This window comes from Bombus vosnesenskii, unplaced genomic scaffold (assembly GCF_011952255.1).
Source record: "Bombus vosnesenskii isolate JDL3184/JDL3185 unplaced genomic scaffold, Bvos_JDL3184-5_v1.1 scf7180000015031, whole genome shotgun sequence".
Lineage (NCBI taxonomy): Eukaryota > Metazoa > Arthropoda > Insecta > Hymenoptera > Apidae > Bombus > Bombus vosnesenskii.
The window spans coordinates 14,735-31,290 of record NW_022883785.1 but is presented as its reverse complement, the minus strand read 5'-3'; the positions used below and the strand labels follow the sequence as shown (position 1 = coordinate 31,290).

At 33.9% G+C, this 16,556-nt stretch overlaps 1 protein-coding gene across 1 annotated transcript; it reads right to left on the bottom strand.

Moving 5' to 3' along the window:
• Positions 1-240: 240 nt before the first annotated feature.
• On the bottom strand, positions 241-5,770 carry LOC117240869 (myb-like protein X). The gene is made up of 9 exons (XM_033506884.1): positions 5,537-5,770; positions 5,353-5,404; positions 4,884-5,093; positions 4,200-4,646; positions 2,498-2,876; positions 1,860-1,991; positions 1,129-1,555; positions 719-829; positions 241-555 (listed from the first exon to the last, which is right to left on the bottom strand). Exons 1-9 carry the CDS (start codon positions 5,768-5,770, stop codon positions 241-243), a joined length of 2,307 nt encoding a protein of 768 aa, XP_033362775.1.
• Positions 5,771-16,556: the final 10,786 nt, after the last annotated feature.

Below are 16,556 nucleotides of genomic sequence, written 5' to 3'. Positions count from 1 at the left end.
CCTCCAAAATCTTGGTGTTTCCTCAGTATGGAGCGATGGAATTGGACTCTGACTGGTTCGACTTGTACTTGTTCTTCTTCGTCATGGTATATGCTTTTGCTATTTCAACCTGTGAAGGTTGTTGGCTGGTTAAATTTCGACTACGATTAATAGGGATAGTTTGCTAAGTTTGACGAAATGCCGCAGTATCACGTGTTGAATCTTTTGTAGACTTTCTAACAGCCTGTGATATAGAATGAGTTAGTGGTCTTTGAGTAATGGTTTTATACTATCTTGTTGTTTCTTTATAGTTTGATTGTTATCCAGTTGTTCCTTTGATACTTGCATTTCTTTGTTTTGTTTAGCAACTTCTAAAGCCTTTTCAGCATCTACAACTGGTTCTTTTTCCATGCATGTAATTTCTTCTTCAACCAGTACAACTGTGCTTTCCTCTATAGTTCGTGTTTTTGTGTCATTTAGTAAACTTTTCAATTCAATTTCCACAGTATTTGGAGCTTTAGATACCGACTGACTGTCATCTTCTGCATTTTCAATGCCCCAATCATCAAAGATATCCTGAATGACACTTCTTTTGTTAGTTATGCGCACTTTATCTGCTTCACTTATAGATTTATTCCTTCCTTCTGTATTAGCAACATGTATAAGTACGACAATTTTATTATGAATAATTTTCTTTTCTACATTAATTTTATGTGAACTATCAAAAGATCAATCTTGCCATTTCCATTTGTTGTTTCTTGTTATTCTTTTCTTTAATATCAATGTCATCTGCAGTTTCTAGATCACTAATTACTCCTGAGGTAATAGGAGTTATAGAATCGTTTCTTGTCTTTGTATGATTTAATATGTCATAATTGTATTTCTGGCTACAATTTTCAGAAACTTCTTGAGCCACAATTTCTGTTGAAATTACTTCTATAATTGTTCCATCACTTTCTCGTGCTTAACCTATCGAATTAAATTCTTCATTTACAATTTCAGCGTTCTTCATTCCTTTTTGTTCTGCAGAAACATTTTTTTTTCTTCATTGGAATTTACAACAGCATCCTTTTCATGTACAGTTAAAACAATATTTTTTCCGTACTTTCATTCATATCATTAATATATAGTAGTTTCTACAGTCAGTACCATTACTTCTGAACTACTATCAACTAGTTTAGACAAATCTGTGTCTGTATCCGTGAGATGCAATGTTTGGGCTTTATCATCAAAAGTTTCACCAAGTGTTTTAATTAATGCTTGACACTGAGCATTAGTAACACTAACTGTATCTATATTTAACACTGTACAAACGTTGTGTTTCTCAATGTTTTGTTCACCCTCATTTGTATTAAATATTTCAACATCGTTCGTACTTTCTTTATCTAAAGATGTGTCACCTGCATATCTTGAATGATCTCCAATCTCAGTTGTATTCTCTGCTTGCTCTTCTTGAAATTTCTCATCTTTTTTTTTTTTATATTGATCATCAATTTGTGGGTCCTTATTTATTATTTCTTGTTCTACTTCATTAATCGCAGCGTTCTTTATGCTCTCTGTCTCACTACTTTCCTTACTTTAAAAATTTTTTTTTGTTTTTATTTAAATCTGTTACATCACATTTATTTACTACTAAACCATCTTGAATTGTATTATCTGTACATTCCTGTGACTTATTTTTTTTTGATTTTCTGGAATATCATGCACATTCTTTATAATATCAGTCGTTGATTCTGATATTAATGAAGAAGATACATCTACTTTTATCGATGATTCTACTTTATTAATGTCACTGTGCACTTCATGTAGTTGTTCCATAGTAAAACATCAAGATTGTTACAATTACTTAAGAAGTCATGGATTGTTATTTAAATATTTACTGCACTTTTCCATCAATGTAACCCTTTATGGCAGTTTGACATTCTACAGAACACCAATGCTGTATCAGTTTATATTTTTCTTCATCATGAAGTTTTATTATATCACCTAATTCTTCCTGATGTTTTTTTTTTCTTTTTTTTCAATTTTCAAATAAGAGTGTGTTTTCTATGTGAATCTTTTAATTCTTGGTTCGCCTCGAGTAAGCGATTATTAACATCTTTGGAAAGTTTTTGGACGTTTTCCAGTTCTTTTCTAAGAAAATTATTTTGTTCGTTCATATCTTTTACTTTACTAAAATCCAGTTTCAATTTATTAGTTTCTTCTTCATATTTATATCCAAAATCACCCACTTTTTCATATTCACCCTTTAGTTCGTTTAGTTCACATTGAAGGGCAGATTATTTGTCCTTGTGGTTCAAGAACTACATTTTATCTCTTTTGCATCTTTAGCTCCAGCTTCACGTTCCTCCATTGAATTACTAACACATGAATTAAGTTTGGCCTTTTTTTTTGTTCCAGCAAGTCAACTTCATATTTGTGACTTATGTTATTTCTTCTAATTTTATTGTTAGTTCTTCAATTTGTATTCCAAAAGATTGAACTCTTTTTACGTGGGTGTGTGTTTTTTTTTTGTAACTCGTCGAATTGCAATTCTAATTTTTGCACTTCCTCCTTCATGTCCTCTATATGATTCTCGAACTCTTGTGTCGTCCTGTCTTTGTCGGAACATTCTACTTGAAGATCAGCGAGTTGATGCTCGGGATCGTAATTCAATTTTTGGTCGTTAGCAGTAATAAGCTCGCGTAACTTCACTTTTGAACTTGATCTTGTTTGGTCTTGATTGTGTTTTCGTGGTGCTTGTGGTGTTCTAAAAGTAATCGTCACGTTGCTTGCATTTTTAGTGCACATTGATACACTGCACTCTGCACAGGCAATGCTTTTGTTGTCATGAAATCTCTCTAACTTTTCAGTAACAAAACCTTTTATTTTATTATTTAATTTTGGATCATGCGCCCCTGGTGGAGATACATTATGTGTTCTCTTTACCTTTATTATGCACACGTTTTCCTTTTGCTCTCAATTTTTCGATCATCTTGTGCTGTTCTATATATTGTGTTCTTATGTTCTTCGCATATAAATCCTGTCGATTGACTTTATCTTTCAGTTGAGGTACATGTTTAATTCTTTACCTGTGATTATGATGAACAACCTCAGCGTATTTCCTTTCTCTCTCTCTCTTTTTTTTTTTATGGATTTCTTGATAATCTTTTAGAAGTTGCTCGTTATATTTGGAAAGCTTTCTCACTTCGTCTTCAGCTGTTTCCTAACGGGATTTTTCTTCTTCAAGTTTTTCTGTAATCATTTTTTCTAAACTTCTCCATTTATTCTGTTCTTCTTCGAGTAATTCATTACGTTTCGGTATCTGGTTATCTTTTCCTTTAAAACATTTAATTTTATCAGAGAGTTCTCCTATTTTCAAACTTACTTCATTTAAGGTAACTTTATGAATTTCCGATTGATGCTTTAACATTTGATGTAAGTCTTCTATTGCTGTTTCACGTTCTTTCAACTGTTCATTAAATTCGTTGTTTAGCATATCCACTCGAGAAATTTCGAGTTCTTGAGCATCGTTTCTTCTTTTAGAAATTTGGCTTATTTTCTCTCGCCTGCTGCTACATGTTGCTGTCATTTTATCAACTTCTTTCTTCTTTTTTTTCTTTTTTTTTTTTTTTTTGAACTTAAAATCTTGATTTAAGGTTTGTGTTTCACTATATGATTTATTATTATTAACTAGTTCAACATTATTTTCAGTAGATTTTTTTTCGCGTGATTTTTATACTTATTTAAATAGTTTAACAGGAGCAAATGCATCGTACGTCAGATATACCATTTTTAATAAATTGTCGCCTTTACAACTCGAGTTACCTCTGAACGAGTCGCATGATTGATCAATAAGCCATGAGTAATTATGCAAACTCAGTTTTTTCATCTATTTATTTGAATATTATAACAAAGACTTTACATTGAATATTTTATTAAAATTGTACGTTTTTCATAAACGCTTCAAAATCCACAGTCTATTGATCAACTCCTCTATCCTTTCTCTTTCTCCTCACTAAAATAGATAAATTCCTAATGTAGTTTGTGGATAATATTTTTTTTTTTTCTAAAGCAAATCACATTTATCATCTGATATATTTTTTGAAATAATTTCTGTCTGTACATTTTCTTCTTTTCTCTTACTCCTCTTTCTCTTTCTAATGAATTCTTTTTATTCCGTAAAATAGTTTTTGTATATTCAATTTTGTTAAGTGCAATCCTTATTTCTGATAACTTACTTTTATTAGATAATTCTTGTGAATCTTCTACTACATCTTCCATATCACTTTGAGTGCGGCTTCTACCTTCAGTAAATTTAATATCTTGAACCGTATCATTAATTTCAATAGCTCTTTCGGTATCAAGTAAATCGCACTTATTATTTAATATACCTTTTGAATTGACTTCTGTCTCTGTAGTTTCTTCTTTTGTATCTTCTTCGAGTTTTCTTTGTTCTTCTAATCCACCCTTCTCATTTTGTAGGATCTTCCTTGTATCTTCATCTTTTTTAACTTCGACTTTATCCGATCTCCTAGGTCTGCCTCTATGTTTCGCTTCATCAGTTGCTATTACACCCGTTACTGCATTATCATTTTCTACAGATTTATACCTATCGCTATCACTAGCTGTGTTCGTTAAAAGAACTTCCCTTCGTTGACGAGTATCAGTTGTTTCGTTTTCACTATCTGAAATTGATTTTTGTTTAACACCTCTTTTTTCTTCTTTGGCAAATTTATTTTCTACATTTTCCGATGCCTTTTGTTTATTAATTATTTCACACTTGTCTTCGATTAATTTCGTCTTTAAAGCGCTTCGCAAAATTTTATTTGTGTTTGATTGTCTGGTTTGATTATAAACAATTTCTTCAAATTTTGGCGAAGTAGCAGGCTTTGCAGCAACATTATAACGACAGCTCCGTTTACTACTATCTAACATAGATGGAGATGGATTCTTGTCATCTTTATTCTCTAAAGACTTCTCTTGTGTATTAGCATCTAAATTTCTCGACATAAGATCTGCTGAAGTTTTTGATTCTGTAGTGTCACACGCATTTTTCGCTGTCATCATTTGGTCTTCTTCTATAAGCAAATGTTCATTATTGTAAGCATTATCTCTTGCTTTTTGTATGGATTCTAATGATATATTTTGTTCAACGTTGTCTATTGATTTTGTATCATTTTCAGCAGTTGATTTACTAACTGCTTCTAATTCCTTCGTTTCAATTTGGTTTTCTTTATTTGTATCGCCGTCCAAAATATTTCTCATTGAAATATTATCCTTCTTGTTATGATCTTTTTCTGCTTCTCCTAAACTTTTACTTTTTTTGTCAAACCATTCTTGTAAATTTTGAGTATCTTGTGACGAAGATGGTGACAAATCATTATACAATACTGCAATATCTTCTTTCCTTCGTTTCACAGACTCTTTCTGGTATTCTGTTGAGCTATTGACATCAAACATTAAGTCTGATTAATATAAGATTAATATAATCCTGTGAAGCGGTGTCAATTGATACTTTCTTTTCATAAGAATTTTCTACATTAGACTGCAATTCTTTTGAAAATTCTTTCAAAACCATTTCTTCATTTCCTACAGTAACGTCTGTTTTCTCCAAGCTTTTGTTCAAATTATGAGAAACTAAACTACCCTGATAACTCCGACTAGTCGCTGCTTTAATAGTCTCCTTTAACAGTTTTCTTAACTTGATTTCGTTCTGCTTCTGCATAGCGTCTAGTATGGCCCGAATACTTGGATCCACAGCAGTAGCCATAGGGCTAACAGAAGATGTGTCTTCTGATTTTTTGCTCATAGTGGTTATTGTACTGTTGTTGGAGTCTGTACTAGCGAAGCTATTGCGACGAGTACGATAATATTTAAAAGCATCCAGTTCTTTACCTGAATATTCCTCTTTTCGTGACCAGTTTCAGTTTTGGTGATGACCGTAGTCCGCTTTCCGTAGAAGTCGTTTTCACGCAAAGTGAGCTGATCTGCAGAGGTCCGCTGATCCCTCAATCTTCAATGATGCACGTATGCCGAAATGCGTAATTTCGTTTTCTTGAAGTTGATGGATCCTGGCACGGATCGCCAAAATGTCACGTAAAGTTGGTACTTGGGTTGCGAGAGAAAAGAAAGCTGAGTCGTAGCCCAACTATTAATTCTCTTTTATCGAACTTTATTATGACTTTGGCACTTACAGTAGAATAACGTTGAACAGAGAAAGGGGTGTTGTACAAGAACAGCAACTAGAACGAGAACTCCCCGGGCTGGATGAAGTCTCGGCTTATATACACCCTGGCTTGGGGATGTTGGGGGGTTTGGTGTGGATTCCAAGGAGTCCGAAAGTCGGTGTTGGGGCCTTATCTCTGATGGGGACTAAGATGCGTCGCGGCGTTGGCGTCCGACAGTCGGGAGTCGATGTCTTTTCTCTGAGAGGTAATTGGTGTCACACGGTCAACGGGACGAACTCTCCATCTAACAAAGGCATTAAGTAATCCTATAGCTCTCCTTAAAAGAAAGATTTGTAGCGGCACATGGCAGTAAACATTCCAACGGTTTCTGTCGCTCGCCACACGCAGATCCTATTCTCCGGGCAGGATGTTTACCAGATGTCGATGCATCTCCACAGTACGTGATCGGCTAGCCCGAGGACCGTCATAAACACTAATATCTAGTTACCTAAAATCCTTCAACAGATACACAGCCTGTGTCCCAGTTACGGGAAGACAGGAGAGACCTATTTTTCCACGAACGACGTCTCCCACTAGCAACCCTCCCTCAAGGGCGGCTAGCATCCTTTTCTAACTACCGATATGGAGATTGGCCAATTAGCAGCAACGTCAATTTCCCTTACTTTCCGAACGTAGGATGTCCCCGACGAATCCGATGATCTCGTGTCCTTAGACACATCCCGTCATAGTTTTCCTCTGGGGTATCACCGGGACGGAAAGTCATTCTCTCTTGCGGTCTCATCGACAAAAAAAAAAGAGATTAACGCCAGCGACTATTAACACAGAATCCGACTTAGATCTTTGCGAGTGCGTACGGCTACCGTCCCGTTGTTGTCCGCGGGTTCGTTATTGAACCTAGGATCATTGTCATTAGTTTCTCGAGTATCTAATTACCACGGTTACTTGTCCGGTTCTATGGTAATCGTATTTGCACTAGCCAATGTCTTCTCTATTGCATAACGACGATGTGTAATCCAAACGAAGATTCGCTTTACGCCCCTAACCCTAATTCTAATGTAAACCCGACATACACACACACACACGCGCGCACGCGCGCGCGCGCGCACACACACACACACACTCATATATATATATATATTTTTATTAAAATTTTAATTAATAATTAATCTTTTTATTGTAAATAAAATATTTTTATTTACTAATTTTTTAATAAAAACTAAAATTTTTTAATAAAATTTATATATATATAATATATATATATATTTATAATTATATATATAATTATATTATAATATAAATATATATATATATTTATATTCATATTTATATATTTTTTATCCTATTTTTATCTATTTTTTATTCTAATTTAAAACTTATTAACAATATTATTATATATATTTTATTTATAAAAAATTTAATTTTAATTCAACTTCCGCAAGGAAATGTCTTGCACGTCAAATCAGACACACACGGTGACGAGCAACGTTTCAATTCGCAGCCAACAAGGTATGCTCGTTCATTGTATTGTCTTTACAATCCGCTATAACATTGAACACTGTTTATTTTTTATTAGCTTCATTCTAGAATATAAGGATACACAGCTATGAGATATGTCAAGTCATTCAACAAACCACTAGCTTTAATTTTGGATATTTTATTCTGGTAGAAATTTACAAAATTCCAATGAAGATATTAGAAATCCATCTTCAGGAATTTATGTCGCAAAAGTATTGATGATAAATTCTGTAGTAGGATTAAGATCCTGCATGGTTCCAAACCTGTTGCTAAAATCCATGTTGATGTAATCCTAATTTCCCCAAATTTTCATCTTTACTTTTACACTGCGATTTAAGGCAAGAAAAATGATTGAAAGTTTCTTTTGTTCTTGTTTCAAATCATTTTTCCTTCTTAAAAAGGATTTTAAGAAAGATAAAAAATATATTTTTCTCAAAGTATGATAGCGTTTGTGATAGATCATGTATGATCTTGTCCTTTCTTTGCAATGCTATATCTAGTGACCTTAAATGTTCCATATCTTTTCATTTACTTATACTCTCATCTTGTTCTTCTGGTCTGAAGGTATAACTGTTACAGCTTTTAATGGTGTTTTGTTTTTATCTCTTGAATATGAGGTGGAATGGTGTAATAGGTACTGAAGTAAACTAGGTGATATTTAACCAATAATGTTTATTAAACAGATAACAACAACTGACAATTTGCAAATAACATCGGCTGATTCTTAACGATTATTATACTTACTTGACTAGGAAAACAAATAATTGAATATCCATATACAAATTTAAATATGTTATTTACATCAGTATATTTTATATATTTAATTTTATCATTTTTTATAAATAATATTTGAGATATATTATTTAAAAAAAAATTAGTTAATGAACTTGAATAAGTATATGACTTGAAATCATATTATAGAAATAAAATTTTCTATTAACTTTAAATAAACAATTATCTAATAATAAATTAAAATTTAATTATATAATTAAATTATTATAATTATTAAACATAAATAATTTATTTAATTTAAATCAAAATTAATTATATTTACATTTTCTTTTTTAATTTTAAATTTATCTAATAAATTTATAATTTATTTAATAAAACATATAAATAAGTTAAATATAAAAAATAAAAAATTTAATTTATATATATATATCTATAAATATATATATATAAATATTATAAAATTTAAATACACATAAATTTATAGATATATATTTAATATATTTAAATACACACACAAATTTACTTATTTATATTTATATATATATAAACACAAACTTACTAATAATATTAATATATTTATATAAATACATACAAATTTATTAATATACACACATATTTAAATATATATATAAAATACACACACACACACATATTTAAATATAATTTTTGAAATAAAATTAATTTTTAAATTAATAATATTAATTAAAAATCAATAAATAAATGTTAAATAATTTATTTATATATATATATAAATTTAATAAAAATTAATTTTTTAATTAATTAAATTTATATAAACAAACTTTTATATATCTAAATATAATAATTAAAAACTTAATCTATATATATATATATATACATATAAATTTTTATAATTTTTAAATTAATAAAATTAATTTAAAATTAATAATAATTTATTATAAAAAAATTTTATGTAAAATTACATATATTTTTTAAAATACAAATTAAAATACTATTAAAACAATAAATTCTTTTATTAAATAAATAAAAATTAAATATATCAAAACTAATAATAATAATTCAACCCAACATATTATTATTAATTTATCATATCGAATACGAGGTAAAACCCCACGAATTATAATTAATAAAATTAAATGAAATAAATAAACTAATATAAATCTAACTCTTCATAAATTTATACCAAAAAATATTATTGTTAATAATAATCTTATAAATATAATATTTAAATACTCAGATAAAAAAATTAACACAAATAATCTTCTAAAATACTCAACATTAAATCCAGAAACTAATTCTGATTCACCTTCAATTAAATCAAACGGAACCCGATTTAAATCAATTAATGCTCTAATTATAAAAATAATATATAAAGGATATATAAAAATAAAAAAATATATATTACACTGAAATTTTATAAATATTAATAAAGAATAATTCTCAATTAAAATTATTAATATAAAAAAAATCAAAAATAACAAAATCTCAAATGAAATTATTTGAGAAATTGAACGCAAAGAACCTAAAATTGAATAATTACATAATGAAACTCAACCAATTATTATAATTGGATAAACCATCAATCTCAAAATTAATATTAATAAAATAATTCTATAATCAATAAAAAAAAAAGTATATATTCAAGGATAAACAAATCATAATATTAATGATAAAAAGAATATAATTATTGGACTATACAAATACAAATTATTAAAACTCAAAAAAAAAAATTCTTTTGATATTAATTTTAAAGCATCTCTAAAAGGCTGAAATAAACCCTTAATTATTAATTTATTTGGACCTTTTCGTAATTGTATATAACCTAATATTTTACGTTCAAATAAAGTTAAAAAAGCAACTCTAATCAAAATTAATAAAATTAATTTACAAATTTAGTTTAACCGCTATTGCTGGCACTAAATTAATCATTATTTATATTTTTTTCTAAATTTAACTTTCATTAATTATTTAAATTCAATTATTAAAATAAAATAAATTTTTAATTTTAAATCATTATTTATTAATACAAAAATATAATTAATTAAAAAATCATTATAAAATTTATTTTATATTATTAATATTATTAATTCTTTTGAAATCAAAATTTAATATGCAAATTACATTAAATATAATTTTTTTATTAAATTATTTTTATTTTTAAAATATAAAATATTTACATATTTATTTATAATACACACATACACACACATAATATATATATATATATTAAAATATTTATTAAAATATTGTTAATTTATATTAAATTATTTTTTTATTAAAATTTTAATTAATAATTAATTCTTTAAAATATTTTATACACACATATACACTCATATATATATAAATAATCTATATGTCGGAGATAAGAGGACACCGGTGCCTTCCCTCTGAAACCTCGGGAAAATCCATAAAAACGTTGTAATTAAAATTTACAGTTGTAACCAAACGATTTGCCGTCATTCTAACCAATTGTATTTGTTTGAGACTTGTGACAATGAGCTTGGGCTCAAGGCGACAATTAGTCGCCGAACGTAGCCGCGGTCAACGGGACGAACTCTCCATCTAACAAAGGCATTGAGTAATCCTATAGCTCTCCTTAAAAGAAAGATTTTTTTTTTATTTATTTGTTGAAATTACAATCAATTCTCGCGTTGAGAATTTTCAGTAATTTTTCTGGCGTGGCGCAGTGACATGGCTGTTTATTTACAATAAGTTAATACTTATTATAGATAGGTATAATTTATAAGTAATTTATAAGTAAGTGCATATGCTTAATTTGGATAATTAAATGAATCTGACGTTTAGGTCTAGCGGGTAGTGCCTCTTCAGCCTGCGAGTCTGGTCCGTCGTATCGAGTAGTCCAGTGATTAGGGGGTTTCGGTGTTTGTTGATTCTTTTGCTGTATCTGTTGCTATATTTTGCTATTTCCTCTTTGACGGTGGGTATCTTGAGGTCGCGGTGTATTGTTTCATTGGTTACATACCAAGGTGCGTCAATTAGGGATCTTAGCGTTTTCGATTGAAAGCGTTGGAGTATTTCAATGTTGGAGTTACTTGCTGTTCCCCATAGTTGGATTCCGTAGGTCCAGACAGGTTTTATTACGGTCTTGTAGAGGGTAATTTTATTCTGTATATTTAGTTTGGAGCGTCGGCCCGTGAGCCAATAGAGTTTTTTTAGTTTGTCCTTTAGTTGCTTCCTTTTATCTGAGATGTGTGTCTTCCACGTTAGTCTCCTGTCCAGGGTCATGCCCAGGTATCGGACTGTGTCCCTGCTAGGAACTGTTGCATTGTTGATGGTGACCTGGGGGCAGGTTTGTTTTCGGAGCGTGAAGGTTACATGTGAGGATTTCTTTTCGTTGACTATGAAGCCCCATTTGTGAAACCACTTTTCCATGGAGTCGAGACTTCGCTGGAGAGTGGATGAGGCTATTACCGGGTCAGCGTGGGAAGCTAATAGCGCTGTGTCGTCTGCAAATGTCGCTATTGTTATATCATTTGATATAGGTAGGTCGGCAGTGTAGATGGAGTACAGTAGGGGTCCGAGGACACTACCTTGGGGTATGCCGGCTTCTATTGGGAATGTTGCGGAAGTGGCGTCTAGGTATTTAACCATGAATTGCCTATTGGTTAGGTAGGATTTTAGGATGGAGTAGTAGGGGTGGGGTAGGATCTTTTTAAGTTTGTATAGTAGCCCTTCATGCCATACTTTATCGAATGCCTGTTGGATGTTTAGGAAGACCGCTGAGCAATATTTTTTCTTTTCGAGTGTTTGGCTGATCGTATGAGTTAGGCGGTGGATTTGCTCTACTGTAGAATGATGTTTTCGGAAGCCGAATTGGTGATCTGGGAGTGTTTTCAAGTTCTCTAGGATTGGAAGGAGTCGGTTCGTGAGCATCTTCTCGAATAGTTTGGACAGGGTAGGTAAAAGACTGATTGGGCGATAGGAGCAGGTTTCGTATATCGGTTTACCGGGTTTAGGGATGAGGGTAATCAATGAGATTTTCCAAGCCTTAGGATAGTGTTCCAGGCGAAGGATAGCATTAAAAATCGATGTGATGAGTGCTATCCCTTTTGTGGGAAGTTCCTTGATTGCTCTATTGCCTATTAGGTCGTGTCCTGCTGCTTTCTTGGGGTTTAGGCGACTGATTGTTTCTATAGTCTCAGCAGAGGAGAAGGGTTCGATAGGAGGAGACATTTGGATGGGGGTGTGCAGGTATTCAGTAACGTCCGCGGCGGTTTGGGGGGAATGGGGTTTGAATACTTTTGACAAGTGTTTTGCAAACAGGTCGGCTTTTTCTATAGGGCTTCGCGCCCATCCACCTTGCGGACGGCGGATAGGTGGGATTATTTGTGGGGGGCGTGTGAGTTTCCTGGAGGCCTTCCATAGTGAGTAGTTGGCGTCGGCTGTGGGGGATAAGCTGGCGAGGTATTTATGGAAACAGTCGTTTTTATAGTTTCTTAGGGTTCTGGATAGCTTTCTAGTTGCGTTGTTAAGTTTGCGTTTGTCCTCCGGTGTTCTATGGGTCTGCCATACTCTTCTTAGTCTTCGTTTTTCTGCTATTTTTTTTAGTATGTAATGGGGATATTCTTGTTTGCTGTTAGATGGCTTTGTCGGTGTGGAGAGGCGGATTGCGTTTATTATGCTCGTGTTTAAGTATTCCGTGGCTGCTTCGATATCTTCCTTTGTTTTTAGTGGGGTGAAGGCTGAGGTTGAGTGTGTAAAGACTTCTCTGAAGAGCTGCCAGTTGGTGTGTTGGTTGTGAATGGAGCCATTAGGTGTATTCTCGATGATTGTTGAACTGACTGTTGCTATCACGGGAGAATGATCAGAGGAGAGATCAGCCGAGGAGTTGATCTTGATGGGATATTTTTAGTTATGAAGAAGTCGAGAAGGTCGGGTATTTTGTTGGTGTCAGTGGGCCAGTATGTGGGTTCGTATGTGGTGAGGTAGTTGAGGTTGTTGTTTGTTATGCTGTTTAAGAGGTTTTTGCCTCTTGCTGTAACCAGTCTGCTGCCCCATTGGACGTGCTTGGCGTTACAGTCTCCTCCAACTATGAATCTGTTGCCCAGGGTGTCCAGGAAGTTATCAAAGTCTTCTTTGGCGATGGAGTGTCTGGGAGGGCAGTATACTGCTGAGGTGGTGATTGAGCCATGACAGTCTTCTATTGCTACGTTTGTTGCTTGGAGGTAGTCTTTCTGGAATGATGGGAGTTCGTAGTGCTTAATACTTGCTTTGATTATTATTCCGGTGCCACCGTGGGCCTTTCCGCTGGGGTGTTGGGTATGGTAGAATTTGTAACCATTTATTTTCAGGTAGCTCTTGTCGGTGAAGTGGGTTTCCGACACGAGCATTACGTCGATTTGCTGGTGTTTTAAGAAGAGTTCTAGTTCAAGTTTGTGTTGCGCTAGACCGTTGGCGTTCCAGAGTGCTATGCGCCTTGGTTTTATTTTGAGTCGGGGCGTGCTAATTTTTCCACGATGAGTGTTAGTAGCGATAGCAAGTGATTTATTTGCTCCGATTGTTTCTCTATTAGCTTTTCAAGCCTTGAGGAGTTGTCTGTGTTTGGTGGGTTGGGGTCACTGTTTTGGGGAAGGTTCCTTTGGCTGTTCGGGTTATTTTGGATGCCTTGTACTGCTTGGGCATAGGAGGTTGAGGTGGAGATGAATTTGGTAGGACTGTGCGTTTGGTTGGTTGAGGGGGTTGGGGTAGTCGTGAATTTCGGCGGGCTGGGTGTTTGGTTGGATACCTCTTTTGCTCTGAGCTTAGGGTACCTGTTCGTGTATAGTGTTTTATATGCTGGGCAGCCTTTGTAGTTGGCAGGGTGGTCCCCTTGGCAGTGGATGCATTTCGCTGGGGTTTCCGGTGATTTGGCGCACTGGTCAGTGGAGTGAGAGCCTGTGCATTTAACGCAGCGGAAAGTATGGTTGCAGTATTTCTGCGTATGACCGTACCTTTGGCACCTTTTGCACTGCACTATTTCTTTTTTCACGAGCGGTGGTTCGATCTTTACTATCGCGTTCATTAGGCGACTGATGTTATATATTTCCTTATTGTTCGGTTTTTGTTTAATGTCTAGGAAGAATAAGGATAACGGGTCTTTCGAGACTCTATGCCTTATATTACTTACGTTGACGACTTCGTGGCCGAGTTTTGAGAGTTCGTATTTTAGTTCGTCTATGTCTGCTGAGTGGTGTATGTTCCGTAGGACCACCCGGAAAGGCCTTTCCTGTTTAAGTTGGTAGGTGTGGAAGTTGGCGTTCAGGGTCCTGAGTGTCTTGGTGAGTTTTCTGTAAGCTTCTGGGTTCGTCGGTAGTATTTTCACCTTGTTGTTGCTTATCTTAAGGTTATATTCCTCCTTGCTGGTATCTCTCTCTAGGGACTTGGTCATTGTCTGTATGTCAATGACGTCGTCCACAAAAATTGGTGGGGGAGGGGGGATTCTCTGTGAGTGTTGGTTTGGTGGCAGTTCTACGATTTCCATGGCGTCGTTTGAGGATTCCAATACGGCGAATCTGTTGTGTGTGTTTATTTGCGTTGCTGGTTCTATTTTCCTCTTCTTTGTAGTGTTAGCGTCGTTAGTGCGGGGAGTTCTGCTACACTTCTGCCACGGGGGGGAGGTAGCTCGGGGTAGCTGCGAGTCTGCTCCGGAGAGCCTGGTCGCGGTTGCTGGGCCATCATCGAGCTAGTTAATTCGGAATGAACAACTAGTCGTGAGGCTGTGAGGCTGGTATTCGTGTTGGGGTTAGGTGCGTGGGATTTTCTTCTCCTTAGGGGGTAAGGGGCACTTAGCTGTGTTCTCTTTCGACGGTTGGGCGACACGTGTTGTTTTCGAACTACGCTGGGCACTAGAGACACGTCTGCACGCTTCGGCACTCCACAGCGAACTGAAAAGAAAGATTTGTAGCGGCACGTGGCAGTAAACATTCCAACGGTTTCTGTCCCGTAGCTTGCCACACGCAGATCCTATTCTCCGGGCAGGATGTTTACCAGATGTCGACGCGTCTCCACAGTACGTGATCGGCTAGCCCGAGGACCGTCATAAACACTAATATCTAGTTGCCTAAAATCCTTCAACAGATACACAGTCTTTGTCCCAGTTACGGGAAGACAGGAGAGACCTATTTTTCCACGAACGACGTCTCCCACTAGCAACCCTCCCTCAAGGGCAGCTAGCATCCTTTTCTAACTACCGATATGGAGATTGGCCAATTAGCAGCAACGTCAATTTCCCTTACTTTCCGAACGTAGGATGTCCCCGACGAATCCGATGATCTCGTGTCCTTAGACACATCCCGTCATAGTTTTCCTCTGGGGTATCACCGGGACGGAAAGTCATTCTCTCTTGCGGTCTCATCGACAAAAAAAAAGAGATTAACGCCAGCGACTATTAACACAGAATCCGACTTAGATCTTTGCGAGTGCGTACGGCTACCGTCCCGTTGTTGTCCGCGGGTTCGTTATTGAACCTAGGATCATTGTCATTAGTTTCTCGAGTATCTAATTACCACGGTTACTTGTCCGGTTCTATGGTAATCGTATTTGCACTAGCCAATGTCTTCTCTATTGCATAACGACGATGTGTAATCCAAACGAAGATTCGCTTTACGCCCCTAACCCTAATTCTAATGTAAACCCGACATATATATATATATATATATATATATATATAACACACACAATTTTTTTTATATATATATTTATTTAAATATAATTAATTTATATTAAATTATTTTTTTTATTAAAATTTTAGTTAATAATTAATCTTTTTATTGTATATAAAATATTTTTATTTACTAATTTTTTAATAAAAACTAAAATTTTTTAATAAAATTGATATTAATATATATATATATATATATTCATATTCATATTTATATATTTTTTATCCTATTTTTATCAATTTTTTATTCTAATTTAAAACTTATTAACAATATTGTTATATATATTTTATTTATAAAAAATTTAATTTTAATTAAAATTTTATTCTCTCCGTTTATTATGCCCCAAGGCTTACTGTAGGCCGTGTTCCTAACCGTCGCAAACAGATCGTCTTACATGACCGTCGAGATATACACAAAGTAGCGATAAACGCATAGTTGTCGTCAAGCAGCGAGTTCCAGAAACATCTATTCGCCTTCGGTGCGTTATTTTATCCGCATAAAGAAAGAAGCTGGTATATGT

Bases quoted from the DNA above. Each gene is read 5' to 3' on its own strand.
- LOC117240869 (XM_033506884.1), bottom strand. From the start codon at position 5,770: ATGAGCAAAAAATCAGAAGACACATCTTCTGTTAGCCCTATGGCTACT. The intron at 5,094-5,352 runs GTATTGTATAAT...ATATATCATTAG, and splicing joins GAAGGAAAGAAGATATTGCA to AATCCATACAAAAAGCAAGA. The intron at 1,556-1,859 runs GTAAATATTTAA...AAATTTTTAAAG, and splicing joins TACATTGATGGAAAAGTGCA to TAAGGAAAGTAGTGAGACAG.